The sequence below is a fragment of the Notothenia coriiceps genome, unplaced genomic scaffold, assembly GCF_000735185.1.
Source record: "Notothenia coriiceps isolate Sejong01 unplaced genomic scaffold, NC01 NC01_scaffold00008959, whole genome shotgun sequence".
In the NCBI taxonomy this organism is placed as follows: domain Eukaryota; kingdom Metazoa; phylum Chordata; class Actinopteri; order Perciformes; family Nototheniidae; genus Notothenia; species Notothenia coriiceps.
This window is the reverse complement of record NW_011341660.1, coordinates 62986-82874: the sequence shown is the minus strand read 5'-3', so window position 1 is coordinate 82874 and position 19889 is coordinate 62986. Positions and strand designations below refer to the sequence as shown.

The following is a 19889-nucleotide window of genomic DNA, read 5'->3' as shown; positions in this document are numbered from 1 at the left end:
TTTTGTAATTGTCAACCTTTTCCCCATTTAATAGTTCATATGCTTGTCACAATGTGACTAAACATTTTAAAATACACAAACAAAGGTATTCTAAATATTTGCTTTCACATGGCAGTGTGTTTTCTTTCTGCTGTTTGCATTGCATCTGCAGGTTTTTCAGCCAAAGCAGGGTTTCAAAGGGGGTAGGAGGAAGGTTATCTGCTATCCTTGTGACCCATGAACTATATATATAAAAAAAAGCATGGAACTGGTTAAAGGTTGACACGCAGTACACAATGACAGAAAGTCTCACCAACCTCGAGCTCAACCCAGATAGTGACACTTTGAACAGATTCACATGCTCAAGATCAGTGAGCTTTACTCATGTGGCCTTAGTAATAATTAATAAAAAAAAATATCATTCACAAGCACATTTTAAAAGATAATTCAAAAGGTTTTTCACAATTTAAAACAGGTCCCACTAAAGTAGGCCTATAACACAAATAAAGTAAACAATAAGATATACAACTAGAAAATCATTAGTTCACAGTGTGTTTATAAAGTAGGATAAGGAATTGATTTGCCAGACGCCAGCAGGTTCATAGGAGTTTTTGTATGACTTTGGCAGCCAGGGGTTCAACATTCTTTTTTTTATATTACCAACTGTTGTCATTTATGAACATTTTGTCATTATAGTATTTTACTTGAAACCACCTATTAACTCTCACAAAGGGCATCTTTAGGATGTGAAGAAAACAGTTTCTGGCATTAAACTTTAAAATATGCAGGATAAAGATGTGCACATTGGTTCCACAAACCCGGAAGTAAGTTAGCATTTTACAACTTCTGGTTCCTTCGACAAAAACCAATGCAATTTCTCCATAGGATTTTGGAAAAATAGCTCGAGATAAGGTCTGTGGTTGACACAAATTGAAGAGACAGATCACGTTTTGTTCAGCCGGATAATATCCACATGTCTACCCTACTTTTATAATTTTCGAATCATAAATCTGATTGATAGATAGGTCACTGTGGCACTCAATATATAAATAATGTGCTGGTACAGGCTTTTACAGCTAGAAGTGTAAGACTTGTTTTTCACTTTCACGTTGTGGTATTGATTTAAGGACCTCATCTTAAAACCCACCTATTATTCTTACAATAGATGAAAGGCTGGGCTTACACACCTCCAGTTGACAACACCTTATTCAAATATGTGTATGGAACTCTGTTCTTGTTCTTTATGAAACAGTAACAAACTCCACGTTTCACTTTTTAACATTGGTTTAAAGAGTCTAGCCATTAAAAATAAGCACAGGGCTGAAACTGTTTTATGTGTTCATTAATTATCACATCTTCACTAATACATTTGCTTAAGCCCTTGAATGTTTTCTCTTCTGGTAAATCAAGGGAAATACGTTTGAAGAGTTTACTGGAACCATCTTAGATGATAAAACGAAAACAGCATTTAATCCTGCTGATAATTAAGTAGCCTACTCCCATAAACGAATAAAGGAGATAACACACTTGGCACAACAGCTTATTATGGTGTCTGTCATTCTCAGGTTACATGCTCTCTACTTGCGCCCCCTTATGGTCAGAAGACAGATGTGCGCTCATTTCGGTGGCACTTGGGTGTTGAATCTTTCCAACGAAGATATGTGTGTAAAATAAATCATTAAAAATGTATGACAAACACAAACACATACACACTTTACAAATCACAATGGATAATTTAGTATGATACTTTTTTATTTTAACTTAAAAAGAGAGTGGATCAAAAACAGGATTCAATAAATAAGAAATAAATATAATTGCTGTAATAATTAATACATACATTATAATTACTCGATTGCAAGAGTCTGACAGAAACAGGCCCTCAAAAAGTTTTCTCTAGAAAATTCTAAAATCAAAATATTGCAACCCATTCAAACCCCATCTCCCAATAAACAAAATAATTGATAAATTAGTAAATAAATAAAAAATAGCTCAAATATTAAAACCTCCGGAATAAAAGTGCGATCCCCCCTCCCCCGAATTTTCACCTAAAATCTAAGTATAAATTTAAAATAGGTTAGTGATTTCCCATTTTACAATTTGGAATGTAATATCCCTTTATGAGGATGATGATGTTACTAGTGGTAATAATAATGATAATAATAACAATAATAATAAATAATAATGTCGCTGTGTCCTGTTCAGTGTTTATCTAAAGTAGTATTCTTTTTGCATTTTTTCCTTGTTTTTTTTAAATGCAGCTCTTTGTAAACTAAATTATTTACAGGTCATTAGGATTTTCTCCAAAGTCTCTCTAACCTACTCATTTAGTTGTCTTTTTTATTTTATTTCTTTTTTTTTATTAAGAAACATCAGCCCCTCTATATTTGTCATGGATTAGACATGGTATAGACATGTTAAAGTCTATTGTAGTGATATATCAGCATTTTTTTATCAGTACACTTCCATACGTGCTCGGTCTGAGTTGCCTTTCTGTACTTAACACCCTGTTGGCAAACTCCACACAGACCGTGGTCAAACCAAGCTCTTGGCTGTATGGGTGAAATTACTGACTCGTGTGAACCATGTGTGTTTGTCTGAGTGTCTGCAGGCGTGTGTGTGTGTATGTGAGTGTGTGTGTGTTTGTGCACTTTATGTACATTTGTAAATGAGCCTTCCACCGTTCGAGGTTCAGAGTTAATAGCGCATGTGTAGTCGTGTGAGTGTGTGTCAGTGTGTGTGGCTGCACTCCCCGGACGCTCAAAGGTAGCAGACAGTCTGAAAGCACTATGAACCCTGGGATTCCACCTCGGCTGGACTCTGAAAGGTCACCTGTGAGAGGGACGGAAAGTGGTGGGGTAGAGGGAGTGATACATAAACAAGGAGGGAGGGACAGAGAAGGGGGAGGATATGTTAGAGAGCAGTTATAAATACACTGAAGCTCCCATGTTTCTGTCTGATCTTTACATCTTGTCAAACATGCTCCTCCCGTCAAACAAAACTCTTTTAGGCATGACTTCTGGCAGCAAACTGCACCTTTTCGGGGGCTCCTAGCTCGTCTCTGTTACACGTCGGTGAGTTAAATCAAGAAGGCATCATTCACAGTTGTAAAGCTCTGTCTTTCAACAGCAATAAATAAATCATGGTGCTTTAACACATACACACACAGTGTCTGGATCATGCAATTCAATACAGTGGATAACCGTTATTTGTGTTATGTGTGATTGAAGGTGTGTGTCTGCAGGTATGAATGTGTGGGTGCTATTGTGAAGCGCAATATGTGTGTGACCTTATAATGAGCATGTGCTGCACTCTAGTGCCTTGGATCACGGCAAGCAAACACTACTACCAACATGCATTATTCTCTGGCATTTGCAGTATAGAAATTCTGGGTGATCATTTTAATGTTGAAGGTGCAGTGGTAGGTATCCACAAGGATTTGTTATGTAAAGGTTTTTCTAGAAATAGAAACAGAATCCTTTATTTATAATGTGTGCTGCCGTGTGACAGTGCATCCAAACACTGGGTAGACAGCAGCTACACATGTTCGACTCTTTGGTAAAGGTTGGGGGTTTGTGGAGGATTTAATTGACCTCAAACCAAAGATATCCTTGATTCTCTCTTTGTTACATTTCTCCCAGAATTCCTATAGTTGAAGGCTGTTCTCCAATAAGCAAGAGGCACTTGTTTTTCCACCATAACCACATACCCTTTACCTCAAAACACGAGCTAGAAAGAGGAGGTTGGGATGGAGAGAGGTGAAGAAAGAATTTGACAGAGAAATAAGGAAATAAGAAGAGGGAAGAAAGGGGACCGGAGGAGGAAGAGGGGTGTAGTGAAGGGAAAACACCACAAAAGCAGTGATAGGAGATGTACAAGAGACCAAAAAGAGAAAAAAGGAGCAAAAAACTAAAGTGCCACATCAAACAGTGTAACAAATCAGAATCCAGGAATATAAAACTCAGCCTTTCAGAGTATAGCTCAACAAATGCATGCTTGCTCCAAAAATATTGTGCTTAAGTCATAAAACTCAGATTTATGGTATTTTCTATTCTAACCTGAATGTGCCATTTGGACCGCTTTATAGCCATATTTGAACTTCTCTGAGCTCTAATGCATAATCATTTCATGGCCGAGTGTCCAACATGGCATACTATCATTATATGTTGCAAATAATTATACTACCATTTTTTTTTGCAGTAAACTGTAGTGCTATTCTACATGTCTCCACTAGTCCACTGTGTTAATCTCTGGCAAACCTCTCACCAGTTCAACAAGGATTATGCACTCCTGCATTACACACTAACAGTGTAACACGGACACATATGTACACATAGATGCCCACGCTCACTACCCAAACAATTTGATCAAATAATAATGACACCAAACAGAACACTACAGAAACTGATCAAAAACAAAGCTGCAAAAAATAACAAGCGTTGCTGGAGAATTTATCAGATTACTATACAATGATTAAGTGTATCAAATATCCAATTAAATCAATTGATTCTGAGTACAGTCCTGGCTATTGACAGTTATTGATCAGTATGTGCACAGGTCAATACAAAATAAATTCACAATGCACCAAACACAGTCTGTGGTCACTACAGCAACAGGACATGCAGGTCAACGCATGGCTGGTTGCTCGAGGTGACAGAACAAAAATTGCCAAGGGCAACCAACACAGGCAATCAATCGCCACAGCAACCCAAACACAGGCCAACCAATCAACTTACAACAATGCGAGAGGAAGGGGGGGTCAGGGCTTTATCGTTCACTAGGCAACCATTGCCATAGCGATGGGGTCCTCGAGAATTATGATTGCACGGAAGGATCTTGGGTGAGGTAAGTTGCCGTTTCAGGAAAAGATCAAAACAGCAGGAAAGAAAATAAATAAGATTGTGAAAGAAAATAAAAAGGAAAACAATATTTTAGTATTTTTTACTTTTCCTGAGTTGATTCAGTTGTTGATCATATGAGAAACCCAATGTATATTCACTGAAATGTCATGTTAAGCTTTTTATTCTTAACTTTGTACCATCAATTAGCATTGCAGTGTCAAAGATAACGCTACCGTCTCCACGTTTTTTTCTCTACCCTCATTTCATCCTCCTGTTCCCCAACATACAACACCTCACTTCTCCTAATGTCGTGTTACCTCCTCATCACCACCTCACCTCTCATTAATTCTTCTTCCTCCTCTCAGTTGTCACTCAATATGGGCGGTTGGCATCTTTGGGCCTTTTGAGCTGCACTTTCAGTCTCTTCATGCCGATCTGGAAACCATTCATGGCCTGGATGGCGGCCTGAGCACTAGCTGGGTTATCAAAACTCACAAATCCTGGAAAGAAAAAAAATTAAGAGTTGTTATTTTAAGGTGAAACAGACAACTTTTCCCTCACTAGCATTTCCAAGTGGTATAGTTATTGGTAGACACACAGATTGCTTTCAGTCTTCCTCAGAGCCTAGCAACTATGAACAACAGTAGACACGCTGCATTTTTTTTTTTACGAGTTGTTGTTCTGACTTCAGGGGGCTTCATGGGAATTTCCCCAGTGTGTTACAAACTTTTATGATTATTCCGACAACACATAAATGCAGCACAAATGCTATATGCCCCTAGTTTTAACAAGGTAAGATATTTTGTATATCAGCACCGCAATGCCGACCCTCTCTAAAATATAATGGGTTCTTCTTTGCCTGTGCTACATCCTTCTACAAAGTTCTATGAAAATCAGGCCAGTAATTTCTCCGGAACTGAGCCCAAAACATAACCAATGGGCAGAGATGATAAAAAAGTACTTCCTAATGAGGTTGAAGCAAAAATGTTCCCCTTAATTGAACCTTTTCTACACCATGCCTTTGTCTCAACTTAACTAGGATACAAAAAAAAAACAGACACAATGTCTCATTCGCCACAAAGTCACCCCGTCTTTTTCACCCGTCCTTTTCCTTTCTTCGCTCTCCCCATTTCCCTCCCTCCCTCTTTCTTCCCGTTTGTGAGTCTCACCGAAGCATTTGCTCTGGTTGGTTGCTCGGTCCACAAACACCTTAGCCGAGATGACATTGCCAAAGGGCAGGAACATCTGCAGCATCTCAGAGTCACTGAACTCCTGGGGCAGGTGGTAGATGAAGATGTTACAGCCCTCTGGACCTGAAACACACACATTAGGCAGTGTGATCAATTATCTGTGAAAACCTGGAGATAAACAATTTAAGATTAGATCACTGGAGAGAGGGGTGTGGCGGCAGACAGACAGGAAGTCACATCACCTTCTCTCTGCTGCTGTTGCTGGGGCTGCTGGTGTTGCTGGGCAACCATTGTTGGCTGCTGGGGGAACGGCTGGCCGACCAATCCGTAGGCAGCAGGATACGCCGCTATTGGGAGAGACAGAAACAAAATCTTATTGGGTGAACACAACAGGTGGCAACATAGCAGTGTCCAATAGAATCATTTTGTTTGAACTGAAACATCTCCTGCTGAAGGTGAAAACTATTAAATGTAACACTTGAACAAAGCGAGACACAACAACAGTGACATTGTTGGTCTGAGTCTGGTAGGCAAGCATTACAGACCTAACTTAAGTAGGAGACATGTATGCGGATGGTGTAAAGGGAACATTGAATGTATTAAATTATTACCAGTCTGTCTTCTGTGACACTCATATCAGATGAATCATAACAGAATTAATTCAACAAGTTGCCCTTGAAACACTTCCATCTTTGAGACGATGGCGGTCAAACGGAAAGCAGACACTCGATCGTCTTTGTTCCCTATTTACATGTATCCTGAATTAACCTACTGCATGAGCTGAGTCGCACATGAAGACTGAGTTCTGATGATTATACAATTTGGTGGGCATAAGATATGGAATGAACTTTGATATGTTGTATTATGCTTTGCCAAATTTGTCTCATAACTGAATCTGAAGTTATTTACTTTTTTTTTGCATTTCGCTTCTATCCAGACACCACCCCAACCCACAGTGAGAAGGTTTCACTCAACAAGCTTCATCCAAACATTAGTGTCACCTGTTTGTAGACTTACACCAACCTGTGTAGTGTTGCATGCCTGCATACGCCTGCTGCAGGGGGTCCAGGGTCGCAACTGGACTCTGAGCTGGAGGGCCGGGGAAAAAAACTATCAGAAAGCAAAAAATACAACCAATGTCCTCTTAAATATCAGATTCCTCTTAATTGAATGTGTGAAATCAAATCACATATACTTCTGTATGCTTTTTAGATTTGATTAAAATGTTTTACTATTACGGTCCATTCTATTTATGAGACTCTGTTCTTCGAAGTCTTGTAGCAGCCCCAGTTAGGATGTTCTTGTTGTGCTGGTCGAGGTCACCTTTTATTACCCCAGAAAACACATTGAAGAAGGGCGTCTTGCCTGAAATGTCTGTGTTGGCATATTAAAAAGTGAAATTGGAGTGCTGTCCTAGTCTCTTTTTTTTTTATACTCGACATTAAGGATCCAGCAGCAAGTCCTCAAGGTCTAATCCTTAGTAGATCGAGCAGTGTTTTATTTGAGTTCCAAAATATTTAAAACATTTGTCCGGGCCTTTAACACACATATTGAGCTCAACCCTCCGACAACCCCATTCAGTCTCCCACAAATTCCATGCATGCCCACTACCACACAGCATGTCCTCACATGTACACTCTTGGCCAGATGTGCTGCTCTTATACAGGAACACATGCATCCCTTTTGACATAAGACAGATGAATACAGGAAATCTCGCAATGTATGAAGTTTGAACAATGATTATTCTAAATAATAGAAGACAATTTTGGTATTTCAAAGGACCTGGGTTCTCCTTAGAATATGGTTCATACAGCTTTCAAAATCCAAGCACTCTTTTCTTTACCAAAATGTCCAGACTCCGCATTTCCAAACTGTCAAAACCTTATATTATAAAGATATTATAAAAAGCCTCACTATTTATGTTGACTTTAACGTTGTAACGTTGGGACTACGACTTTGAGAGTAATCCAATTCTCCATGCTTCACTTTATTAATTGGTTTAATTATTTGTCTGTTACTTTTGTAGCTTTATCAATGAATCTTTTTATTTAGGTTTCTATTTCCATTTCTTTTTTACGTCTTATGTAACTTTTTTTTCAGTGACCTTGACCAACTGCAGGGATGGAAAGGTGAGTTTGAGGGGACCTTTTACGACAGACACTTATAAAGATACATAATTATGAATAAAAACCTTGATATGGATGAACGCCGTTGGTGTATAGCGCTTCTGTTGCTTGTTGTCCATTGGTGGGGGCGGGCAGACTGCTGTATCCATTCACTCCTAGTGGCGGAGGGAGAGAGGGCAGAGGCGTTGCTGCGATAGTTGGTGGAGTGTTTGTACCTACAGACGCAGAGCAGGGTCCAGATTATGGCTCTCTGTAGCAGCAGCAGCAGCTTTCTCTATGCCACCTATATAACTGCATCTGTCTCTACACCTTTAAATCCTTACTTGTGTAATGAGGTTGTTGTGTATCTGATGCCAAATGCTGTTAAAAAACAACAACTAAGTGCATCAATTTGATGAAGCAACGCATCTTAAGGAGAAGACTGTAAAATATTCCTATATATTGTGATAATATATAAGAATATATGTACAGCTGATAACATCTAAAAACTACTCTATTCTATGTCAACCAGTTTTTCTGCGTGGTGTCCCTGCTCATATACAAGTCCAAGAGTGTTTTGGGTATGCATGGCATCTCCGTGTGTGTGTGTGTGTGTGTGTGCGTGGGTGTGTGTAAATGCGCCTACCCGAGGACGGCGTGATGGGTGTAATGGGTGTGGCAATGATTCCGTTGGCATTGAGCGCCGCCATCTGCTGCATCTGTACGGCAGCAACTGTTGCCACAGGAGACAAGTACGCTGACTGGGCAACCAGGGCCTGCTGTTGGACAAGCTGCAGACAGGGAAGGAAACAGAGACAGAGGAAGGGGATGGAGAGAAAAAAGAGGGGGAGGGAAGGAGGGGAAAAAGAGGTGGAAATAGTGAGGGAGAGAGAGAAGACAAAGAGACAGTTAAATTGATATGGGAAAAAGAGAGAGAGAGAGACAAAGAGAGGGAAAAAAGGAGAGGAAGGGGCAGGGAGAGGGAGTGATGGAGGAACAGATGAATAGAGATCTAATTACAAGGCCATTATGTCCCGAGTCAGTGGGTTAATGGTTGTGTGTTGCGGGAAAGCTAATGCCAGATGACGTATGTTCTGTTGTCTGGGTAATAACATTAGCCCCAATTAGACCACTGATAGCCTCTTCAAACTTATTACATCCTCTCATAAGCACAGCACTCCCCTTACAAACTTAGTGTGTACATGTGCATTTAGTGCGCTGAGTGTTTGTGCATTTGTGTACTGCTTGCCTGTGCGTTGACCGCCTGTGTGTAGGCATTGTAGGCGGGGAAGTTGAGGGTCATGGGGCTGAAGATGCCGAGCTGCGAGGCCACCTGCTGCATCCTCCTCAGCCCCCGCTCCTTCTCTGTGTCGGCAAACTTCACCACCAGACTGGACGACGCTCCCTGAAGGGAAAGATGGAGAGAGAGGATATTTCAATGCGATAACAAGGAATGTTACAATTTAGATTTTATATGTGCTCAGTGTTTATTAATAAATGTTTCCTTTTGTGACTCAGATGGGGCCGATCACAGCATGTTGATAATGCCCAGGACAGCACCAAAGAAGACTGGTGATAACATTATATGCATTATTGCCTACAGAAAATGTAAACTGTCCCATGTGACTCATGTCTGTGGAAGGCATGGATGTATAAAGGGACCGGTGGAAGACCATGTTTGCCCTGCCTTGTGTGTAATAATTTGTTATCTCATGAATGCAACTCACAGGCATTGTGCGGCTTCCATGCAAGCTGTTGATGGCGGCCTGGGCTTCAGCGTGTCCTTGGTATTTTACAAAAGCGCACCCTGCAACAAAACAAACTCAGTTACAGCACATTGCCTGTTACAATTAAATAGGGTCATTTGTGCTTGTGGGCATATGCGATTTACCTTTGCTGGTGCCGTCAGGTCCTCTCAACACAGTGCACTCGTCTATGCTGCCAAAGGGCTCAAACAGTCTCCTCACGTCCTCGTCGCTCTGCTGCTTTCCCAACATGCCCACAAACAACTTCCTGTCCTCTGAGAGGCCAACAATTTTGAAAAAAAGCAAAGGAAAAGATAAGAATGCACCCTCATTTCCCCCAAAATGGTCACACCCAAGTTGTTCAGAAGTTCAAAATTGTCTCATTAGAAATGGAAACTACCACTTGTGTCCACCAGGGGTCAGAATTTACTACAGAAATGTGTAATGAGAGGGGGAGAGAGTAAATGTGTGTCGATTAAGCACCGTTGACTACTTTCCATCTCTATCTGATCGAACTTGACATGTTTCCTTCTCTCTGTCACACTGAAATGTGTGATGTGTGTGTGCGTGTGCGTGTGCGTGTGCGTGTGCGTGCGCGTGCGTTCTTGCGTGTGTGTGTGTGTATTTAAGAGCATGTCTCACCTCCTCTGCCCTCGCTGTCAGCTGGCTTCACCTGGATTGGCCGATTCATCTGCACAACAGACAAGAAGGAGCATTAACACAGATGGTCAACATAAACAAGTCCCTCTAGTCTTATCAAGTGTCTCTAGGATTGAATGGCTATTTCTTAGTATTTTAAAGTGAAAAGTATTATTCTTATTGTAAAATCAAAAGAATACTTAAATATATTCTGTTTTATTCATATAAATGTATGTTAATTAATTTATGCTATATGTATTAATATATGTATTCATTTATTAATTCATAATTATTTGTGTTATTGTCTTCAGAGTATGCTGCTTATGCTATGTCTGCCAAATAACTTGGAAAACTTCGTTTTTAAGTGCTATAACATTTCTAATATAATGGTAACATTACATTTAGCATAGAAGGTAATTATGTACATGACAGTCTTTTGAATAAAATGTTACTAATATAGCAATGATGATGGGTGTGTGTGAGTGTGTGTGTGTGTGTGTGTGTGTGTGTGTGTGTGTGTGTGTGTGTGTGTGTGTGTGTGTGTGTGTGTGTTTGTGTATGTGATTTTGTGTTGGTTTGGGTGTGTCCATGTTTTAGTCCCTGATAAATCAAGTTTAGCAGGTGACAGGTGTGTCTGAACTCTGTCCCTGTATGGTCTCTCTCTGTGTCAAAATACACACACAGCGGGCGGTCTCTGATTTCCTCTCTCTCTCTCTCTCTCCCTCACACACACACACAGAATGGAGGGGGGATTGAGAAGTGACGAGATTAAGAATGCAGGCCTCCTGATCTGGATTACAGAAGAACTACGGATTAGATGAGGGACAAGAGTAGATTGAGATAGAGAGGAGAGAGGGGGGGGTTACAGGGGGAGAGATGAGATAAGATGACAAGTGTGTGAAGCGAACAGGCGCAGTCGGCTAAGAATAAAAGGATGGAGAACGAGAGCCAGGCCTGGGGGACCCCGACTGACTTCGACCGACTGAAAGGGCAGGTGGAAGGCCAAGAGGAACCCAGGGAGGGAGTGAATGGAAATGCTGGAAAAAGAAGCCTCACATGAGGAGTGAGACAGAGAGACAGAGAGTGGGAGGATGAAAGCAAAGCTGCCCCTGAGAGGATGATTCAAAAAGAATAGAAAGAGAAAGAGCGGGAGGAGGGAGGAGTGGGGCGTGATTCAGTCGTGACTAACTCCATCTAAAAAATGTCACGACGACAGAGATCTATAGCCTCGAGTGCTAACGCATGCATGCACACACATGTTCTGAATTTCCCTTCCATGTATATAATATCTACGGACACACAGGTTTGTTACACACAGAGAAAGGCACAAAAACATAGTACACACAGTGCTTAGTCACAGCACTGAGGCAATGAGACAGAGTGTTAATGCCAGAGGGATGGGGTGGGGGAGGAGAAGGGCTGCAGAATGATGGAAATGAAAAGAGGGAAGAAGAGCAAGGAAGGGAGAAAGAAAGAAAAATGGAGGAGTCCAGATGAGGAGAGGAAGGTCTGAATAAGGGAGGGACATTGATACAGAGAAGCAAAGCCAAAAGGAGGAGAAGAAAACAGCACGCTTGTAGAGTAGACACTCCTTTTTGAATCCAAACTTTGAAATGTAGCAAAACCCACATCACCAATCGTACATTTTGGAGCAAACACCCTTATCAGTCAGGCTCACATGTAAAGCTCCTCACTCAGCTGCAGCAACGTGGAAAATGTTGTAATTAATGCCTCATTGCCAGTCAAAGAATGATTTGCAGCAATAGTGGTTGAAACGGACGTATTTTGCATCTATGACAGGGAGGAGAAAAACTAGAGGGAAGGAGACAGGATGAGTAAAGGGACGGGAATGGACAGAGAGGAGGAGGAGGGGATGAGGAGGAAGAATGGAGAGAGGTCCCAGTGGGGTGTTAAGGCAATGTAATGAAGCTGGTAATTGAGGAGAGGGCAGAGCAGAGAGAGACAGATCCATACATTTGATTAATCAGCTCTTAGCTGTCACCACAAAGCTATTGATCTAAGGCAAGGCCATCACACAGAGACACGAACCCGCACTGATGCAAACACTTCTGCTTCCTCGTCCACGTAAAACACACACACACAACATACACAACACACACACACACACACACACACACACACACACACACACACACACACACACACACACACACACACACACACACACATATAAGGTCTGCAGAGGGAATGATGTACATTTTTAACCCTGCTTGCACCTTTATTGACTCGAGCTGTCGGCATAAACATAAACCTACCAGAATACACACGCCCTCACAGTTTTCAGGGACCTTGGATTCGAACTCTCCACCATCCATCATCTATCCACCTGTCCATCAATTATCTATCCATCCATCCATCCATCCATCCATCCATCCATCCATCCATCCATCCAACCATCCATCCGTCCATCCAACCATCCAACCAACCATCCATCCATCTATCTATCTCATCCATTCATCTATCCATCCATCCATCCATCCATCTATCTATCCATCCATCCATCCATCCATCCATCCATCCATCCATCCATCCATCCATCCATCCATCCATCCATCCATCTATCCATCCATCCATCCATCCATCCATCCATCCATCCATCCATCCATCCATCCATCCATCCATCCATCCATCCATCCATCCATCCATCCATCCATCCATCCATCCATCCATCCATCCATCTATCTATCTATCCATCCATCCAATCCATCCATCCATCCATCCATCCATCCATCCATCCATCCATCCATCCATCCATCCATCCATCCATCCAACCATCAATTATCTATCTATCTATCCATCCATCCATCCATCCATCGAAACACCCTATGTTTTGAAAACATTTTTTAACTTTGCTATTTGATTATAGTTCTTTCTGAGTGCTCTGGTAGTTTAAGTTTTTCAGAAGGTTTAATTTGTATATAATGGCTAGAAGTGTAGTTTCAAAGAATAAATGGTTATAGGAATGTGGAGGAATGGCCATAATGTCAAAATCAGTTGATTTAGGAACTATCTTGAGTACTTTTACAACAGCACACCCCACAGAGCTGAGGGCAATACAAGCTGTCCCATTTTTGGTAGTGCTACATCGCTATCCCTTGCTAAAAAACAAAAATCTTTTTTTTAACAATCATTTTTTAAAGATTTTTTTCGTTTTCAAAAGGCAATCATATTTTTCACTGCTATCGTTTCACTTTTAGTTTATGATAATAAGCGTTATCTATCCATCATATCCCAGTCCTGGTGCTATTGCTATCCATTCACGCTGCTATCCATCTTGCACTATCAACTCATCGATCAGTCCAGTCTTGTTCATTGATTTCGCTCCGTGTTGTAGAGCAGGCTGATTGTAGCAAGATTTGTGTCCACTAACCCTTTCTGTATCCATCCATCCATCCATCCATCCATCACCTCTTCCATTACCTCCATCATTAGCCCTACTCCACCTCATCCCTGGGACTGTAAAACAGGAGCAACCTAATGATTTCCAACCATAGTTTATCAATCAAGGTTTATCAATCTGTGTCCGAGCTTGTATGTGTTCACTATAACTGCTCTGACCCTTTTGATGATTTCAAATAACCACATGTCACAAAGTCAGAGTGATGCCTCGAGAATCAGAGGAGATGGAGAAAGAACAGCAGGTGAGAGGTGCACACTCCTGCCACAAAGACGACACAATGGCATCGGAAAATTGGCATGGCAACTCGCTCGTTGTCATGGCAATCATATGACGGCACACTGGGTAGGTAAACAAGGATGCTGGTTGCCAAGGGCGACTGCTGTGTTCTTCGGGTAAACAAAGAATCTGTGCCGGAGAGTGCTTTGCTGGCTTCATACTATCCTTCTCGGCATCTTTCCCGAACCATTTTATCTCTCTTAGAGTTAAATGAGCATTGAGTAAAAATGTATGAGAACAAGGAAATGAACAGGACGGGAGATTTATGAGAGATGTGGGCAGTATCAGGCGGAAGTAAGAGTGATTTGGCTCCGAGCGAGAGAAGGAGAGGGAGAAGGTGAGGGAACTGAATCTATATTGTAGTAGAGTAATTAAAATTCCCTTGAGCCTGGGAGAAAAATGCAAATAAAGTACAGTCCCCTGCAAGTCAGTCATACTGTATTCCACTATTCCCCCCCCCCCCTTTACTCCAACACACATGAAGAGCCACGCGCTCCTTTCAAGTTAAATGATCCTCTAATTACTCACGTTCTAATTAAGTCTTAATTAACGGTAACCATCTGCAAGCGTGCGCCCGTACAAGAGGCTGGCTTCATACTGTAGCGAGGTCTGATCCGTCCTGCTGAATACTAAGAAGCCCTGTTCTGTATCTCTGAGGAAAGGGGATTCGTATGTGAGCAGCAGCGCGGCGATGCATGAGGGCGAGATATGTGATATATGATCGTGTGTGAGCCTGCATGATCCACTCGCACTCAGTGGAGGCACGTCCTCTGACACATGCATGACCAAACCCTGCATGCAAACACTGCTCCATTTTGCATGCTGTGGTGCCAAGACAAATACATATACAGTACATGTCACTCCCATATGCACACACACACTGTACTACACTTCACTTTTCCCCACACCCAGAGCAACCGCCCTTTAGCGCGCACAGAAACAAACACATCCTAAACACATACAGTTAATCTCACTCCCTGCAGTAACGCAGAGAGGATTGTGCCTGGATTAGGGGATATTAAATCCTTGGATTATCCAATCAAATCGCATTCTACCCCCTCCCCCCGCCCACACAAAATCAGTGGAACAAACCATCGTACCACATCATGAGGGCATGGGGGGTGGCGTGTGTATATAAATGTGTGTTTACATAAATTCACAATTTGGAACATGGATTAAAGTACAGTGTTAAATCACTGTTTTCATTTTGGCAATTCTCCACAAATGTAAAAAATATATAAAAGTGAATACAGCGCAAGCCATCAACTGACAATTGAGTGTGTGTCTCTGTGAGTCTACAGTGTACAAACACACACACTCTCTGTTCATATCTGTCTTCCTCACACACACAAATGCACACACACCCCTCCCCCTTCAATCTCCCTCTGGAACACTCCATCCACACAATTTCAGATGTCCATTTTCCAGAGTGCACAAGAAAGGAAACTATTTGTATCCTTTCCCCACGATCTAGCATTATTTCTCCCTCTTCCTCTTCCCCTATCTCTCTCCCTCTCTCTCTCTCTCTCTCTCTCTCTCTCTCTCTCTCTCTCACTCACTCACTTCCTCCTCTCGTGTCGCTTCCACTTTCTCTCTCGTTTTTTCTCCATCATTGCTGTCACATGCCTTGCAGGCCAACACACTCATTAGCATCAGTGTGGTGAAGCTTTATGTTGATTTAGCCAAACCAAACTTGAGCTAAATAGCAGGACTGTTCATGTCATATTTTAAGAAACATTGTGTTAAACAAAACTAATTGAATGTTAAATATAATTCTGCTTTGATTTTTGAAAAAACATAAAACAGCTACCTGAGAACCTGGAAAATGATTTTCATGCTCAGCAGTGCAACAAACAGATAAGATACTGTGTTGATAAGAAGAAGTAGCTTCGACCCCAGTACTGGAATGGCTCTCTGAATTTGATTGTATGTGGTTTTATGCTAGAGCTGGGCTATACTAAAAAAATTATATTATCTTAATTTCTGATTTAATAACTGGTGTTTCCATTAGATATTTACACATTGGATGGATATGAGGTGCATTTATTTAAAATTGTACTCAACTAGGTCGATATTTTCTGAAATGTTTAGTTAATCTGCAACCATATTTGATGAATCCAAGACATGTTTATAAAGCAGTCATGTCACAAAAAAACCCAAAGGACATATTTTCAGTTAAATGAATATCATTTGGCATTGGGCTTTAGTTGGACAAAACAATGCATTGGGCCTTGAAACTTGTGAAGGGTTTATAAACCAAAGCATTCATAAATCGAGATTTATAAATCGATACATTATCAGTGATTCATCTGTATAGTATTGTGTATATTTGTGTGTTTCAGTGTTTCATATTTCAATAAAAATGGCAGGATATCATAGCGTGGAGCGGCCTTACTCTGCTCTCAGCTGGATGAAAACACTGAGATGTGAGAAACAGAGCGAGTGAGCGGGAAGGTGGAGCAGCCCAGCAGCTCTGCCCCACCTCTCTGCTGTCTCTTTATCGCACCACGTTAAAGGCTTTGCATCCCTCAGGTTACCTAGCAACCTGGCATCTCGCTCAGCTCCGTTGCCAGGCAACCGGGGCCTGCAACCATAATACACGCTCCTAAGCGGCCCATCCCCCGTCTCTCATCCCTCCTTTCTCTGTCTCTCTCATTCCATTCTTCACACCTGAGAAGTCTGCCCTCCTTTTCCTCCACTCAATACTTTATCTGGCTGTTAACCCTTCATCAGCCTCTCTACTGGAGCATGGATTACCAACATATTGTCCTCTCTCGCCTTCTCCATCTTTTTTCGCCTTCATCACTCTCAAAAGAAATGGCATCAAACCATGCATATGGCAGAACTAACTACCCTGTTGATCCTTCTAATAGTATGGTTTTTTGTCAAACCCCAATGCTGCATGCAGCAGTGGAGCACTCACTGAAATTTGATCCTTTGGATTTAGTCCAATATAATCCAACAGCACTATAGCGGATAACTGTTAGACCTATGCACTTGGACCTTCTTTCTATTTTAGGGAGTGTAAGTCCTTTGGGAAATGAAATGGTGAATTAAAGAGGCTGCTTAAAAGCCATACAAATTCATGATTGCAAAAATCTCATATTCACTGAGATTACATTCAGCACAGAGCCAGAGACACATTTCTGGATGCTCAGACAGTTACAGCGCAAGCACAATCTCATAGACATGCCAGACATGCTAATAACTTTTATGTTCTATAAAGGCTTTATCAAAACAAAAACAAATATATATAAACCATTTTTGTGGAAACTATTGTAGGAAAATCACTTGTAATGGTTTGTTTTCTCTTTTATCTTACAGCTAATTTCTTCTATTTAATTGGGTAACAAATCATAAGCCATTCAAGTGGAGAAAAATATTTGTTTTTTGACTACTCAGAATAAAGTCATACACAAATACACAAGCCTATTGGAATATGCTAAATATTACATGTCTGGCCTATAATTAGAAGTAACGCCTAAACCTAAACCTTAATTGTGACCAACCTCACCTCTGAGCTATAGAAAGGAATAAAATATCCACTAAAAGAAGTAGCCACAATCTTCCATTCGATAGGTAAAAACCTGCTTTAAAATGCTAATTAACATGAAAGGAACAAAACCTAAGATTATCGATAAGACCTAAAACCTAAATTCTTTGTGTGCTTTATTAAAACAAGTCTTACCACGCTTATTAGCAAAACAAAGACGACAGAGCTGCACAAGTCCTGTTGTTCTATTCTCCTATCTTCTGTTATCGGCTCATTATGAAGTGTGTGTACAATAGTGTAATTTGGGTATATAAAGCTCCGGCTTTGGCCTGTGGTCAGTGTGAAAGGGCTATTATAGAGACAGCAGGTTGAAGTGTGGTTAGAGGGGAGACCTGGGAGCAGAGGTCACATCCCAGGTGCAACTTAAGTCCCTTCATCCCCTTTGATTGCCTAATAACACGCACGCACACACACACACACACACACACACACACACACACACACACACACACACACACACACACACACACACACACACACATGCAGACACTCACCAGTGGCCCCCTCTGACAGATGTCTCTGTTTAAACTGACAGAAGTGCGCCCTGAATCCCTCCCACTCCTCCACCACCCAGAAAACCCTTTTCTTTCCCTGCACCACCCGCCTTCCCCTTCCTCCACGCTCATTATGGCAAACTTTTGTCTTGTTTCCTCCTTCTCTCTAACCCGACCTGCTCCACTCCTCCCCTGTCTCACCCTACCCCCTCCCTGTCTATACACCCCTATTCATGCCAAACCTCTTCGTGGCCCTCCTCCACCACTCTTAACCCCCCTTTCATTCAGACCAACTCGCACACTCATTCACCCGCATTGTATGGGCCCCGTTCCATACGTCCAGCTTAGTGCAGACATATAAATATTGCATGCTGGGAAGAGGTGTCTGGATTGCAAGCTGCAGGTTTTTGTCTCACAAGGCAGTTTGAACGTCATCATTGTGTTTTTATAATGTATAATGCAGAGGACTTTTTTGGTTTGGTGTCCTCAGACTCAGGGAACTCAGGACATGCATTCATTTTGGTAGCCAAATGTAGTGAATGGAAATGAATGAGGGGATGTTACAGTAAGTGATGTAAAAAGTGAGTTATGCACGCTATATGATTTGGCACCAAAGTCAGTGACACCGCTCAATGATCAAAGCCCTATATAAGATCTGGGCATCTGTTAAGCTTGCTGCATTTAAGTGATTTTTTGGCACACTCGGTTTTTTGGCACTTGTTTTCTGCCTTGATAATCCCTTAAAAACCCAAATACATAAATGAAAGATACCCCCTCTTGTGTGCTTACAATAATCAGTCAAATTAAACTATTTATATCTGTAAATGTGTATATCTGTAATGTAATTGTTATTCAAATATGAGTGTATTACCGCAGCAGATGCTTTTACTTTTGAATTCATCACCTTAAGTGTGCATCTTGCGATAAGCCATGTGTGAATCCTGGATTTAAATGCTGTGCTTCACTTCAGGTTTGAAGCCAGCTTTAAGTTGCAAGAGCAACGCACGTCCAGTATCAGATGCAATAATGATTTCAGATAAGTGCAACTCAACTGGTCTTTACAATCTGTGAATGTGGAAACTAGGTTTTGCAGATTTTTGTAGCTGGCTGGATTTCCAAAACAGATGGTGTGTGATACGGACTAAACTCAACTTTGGGCTACTTTAGGGCTCAGCATCTGAGAGGCACCGAATTGGCAGGGAACAATCACGTAACCTGGTAATCATATGTCCACACAAGATAATGACACTGGCCAAGATACAAATGTTACTGTGTGTGTGTGTGTGTGTGTGTGTGTGTGTGTGTGTGTGTGTGTGTGTGTGTGTGTGTGTGTGTGTGTGTGTGTGTGTGTGTCAGGCCTTAGAGAGACAGGAGCTCTCCAGGGTCAGGCTTTTATGAGGCTATGATTAGATTCTGCTTCAATTTTGTGGAGAAATATGAAGCAGGCTCTCTTTGTCTGCCCATGTTGCATGCACAAATGCACATGCACATATGTGAACACACACACATCGCAGTCACACACACTCGTGCAGCAAATACTTTTGTTTAAAACAAACAAGCTAAATCCCCCTTGGTTTTAGCTGAACACAACCCCCCACAAACCCCCTCTACTCTGCATACCCCCCTCTCTTTCTCTCTGCACACACACA

The 19889-nt window shown here is 41.5% G+C and overlaps 1 protein-coding gene across 10 annotated transcripts in view; it reads right to left on the bottom strand.

The window, feature by feature from the left end:
• Positions 1–1726: 1726 nt before the first annotated feature.
• LOC104944900 (CUGBP Elav-like family member 3) overlaps positions 1727–19889 on the bottom strand; it is a 27297-nt gene continuing 9134 nt past the window's right edge. Inside the window, exons 5-16 of one of the 10 annotated variants that reach the window (XR_798280.1) lie at positions 10500–10548; positions 10004–10144; positions 9840–9919; positions 9362–9517; positions 8759–8903; positions 8199–8348; positions 7025–7117; positions 6250–6354; positions 5987–6130; positions 5154–5317; positions 4713–4811; positions 1727–2808 (exon numbers count right to left, since the gene is read on the bottom strand). Coding sequence is in view for 9 of the 10 variants with exons in the window: in XM_010770498.1 (XP_010768800.1) it covers positions 5190–5317; positions 5987–6130; positions 6250–6354; positions 7025–7117; positions 8199–8348; positions 8759–8903; positions 9362–9517; positions 9840–9919; positions 10004–10144; positions 10500–10548 (1191 nt within the window). In the remaining variant the exon portion in view is untranslated. The remainder of the gene's footprint in view (positions 2809–4712; positions 4812–5153; positions 5318–5986; positions 6131–6249; positions 6355–7024; positions 7118–8198; positions 8349–8758; positions 8904–9361; positions 9518–9839; positions 9920–10003; positions 10145–10499; positions 10549–19889) is intronic. The other 9 variants (XM_010770498.1, XM_010770500.1, XM_010770499.1 and 6 more) reach the window with 9 other exon arrangements.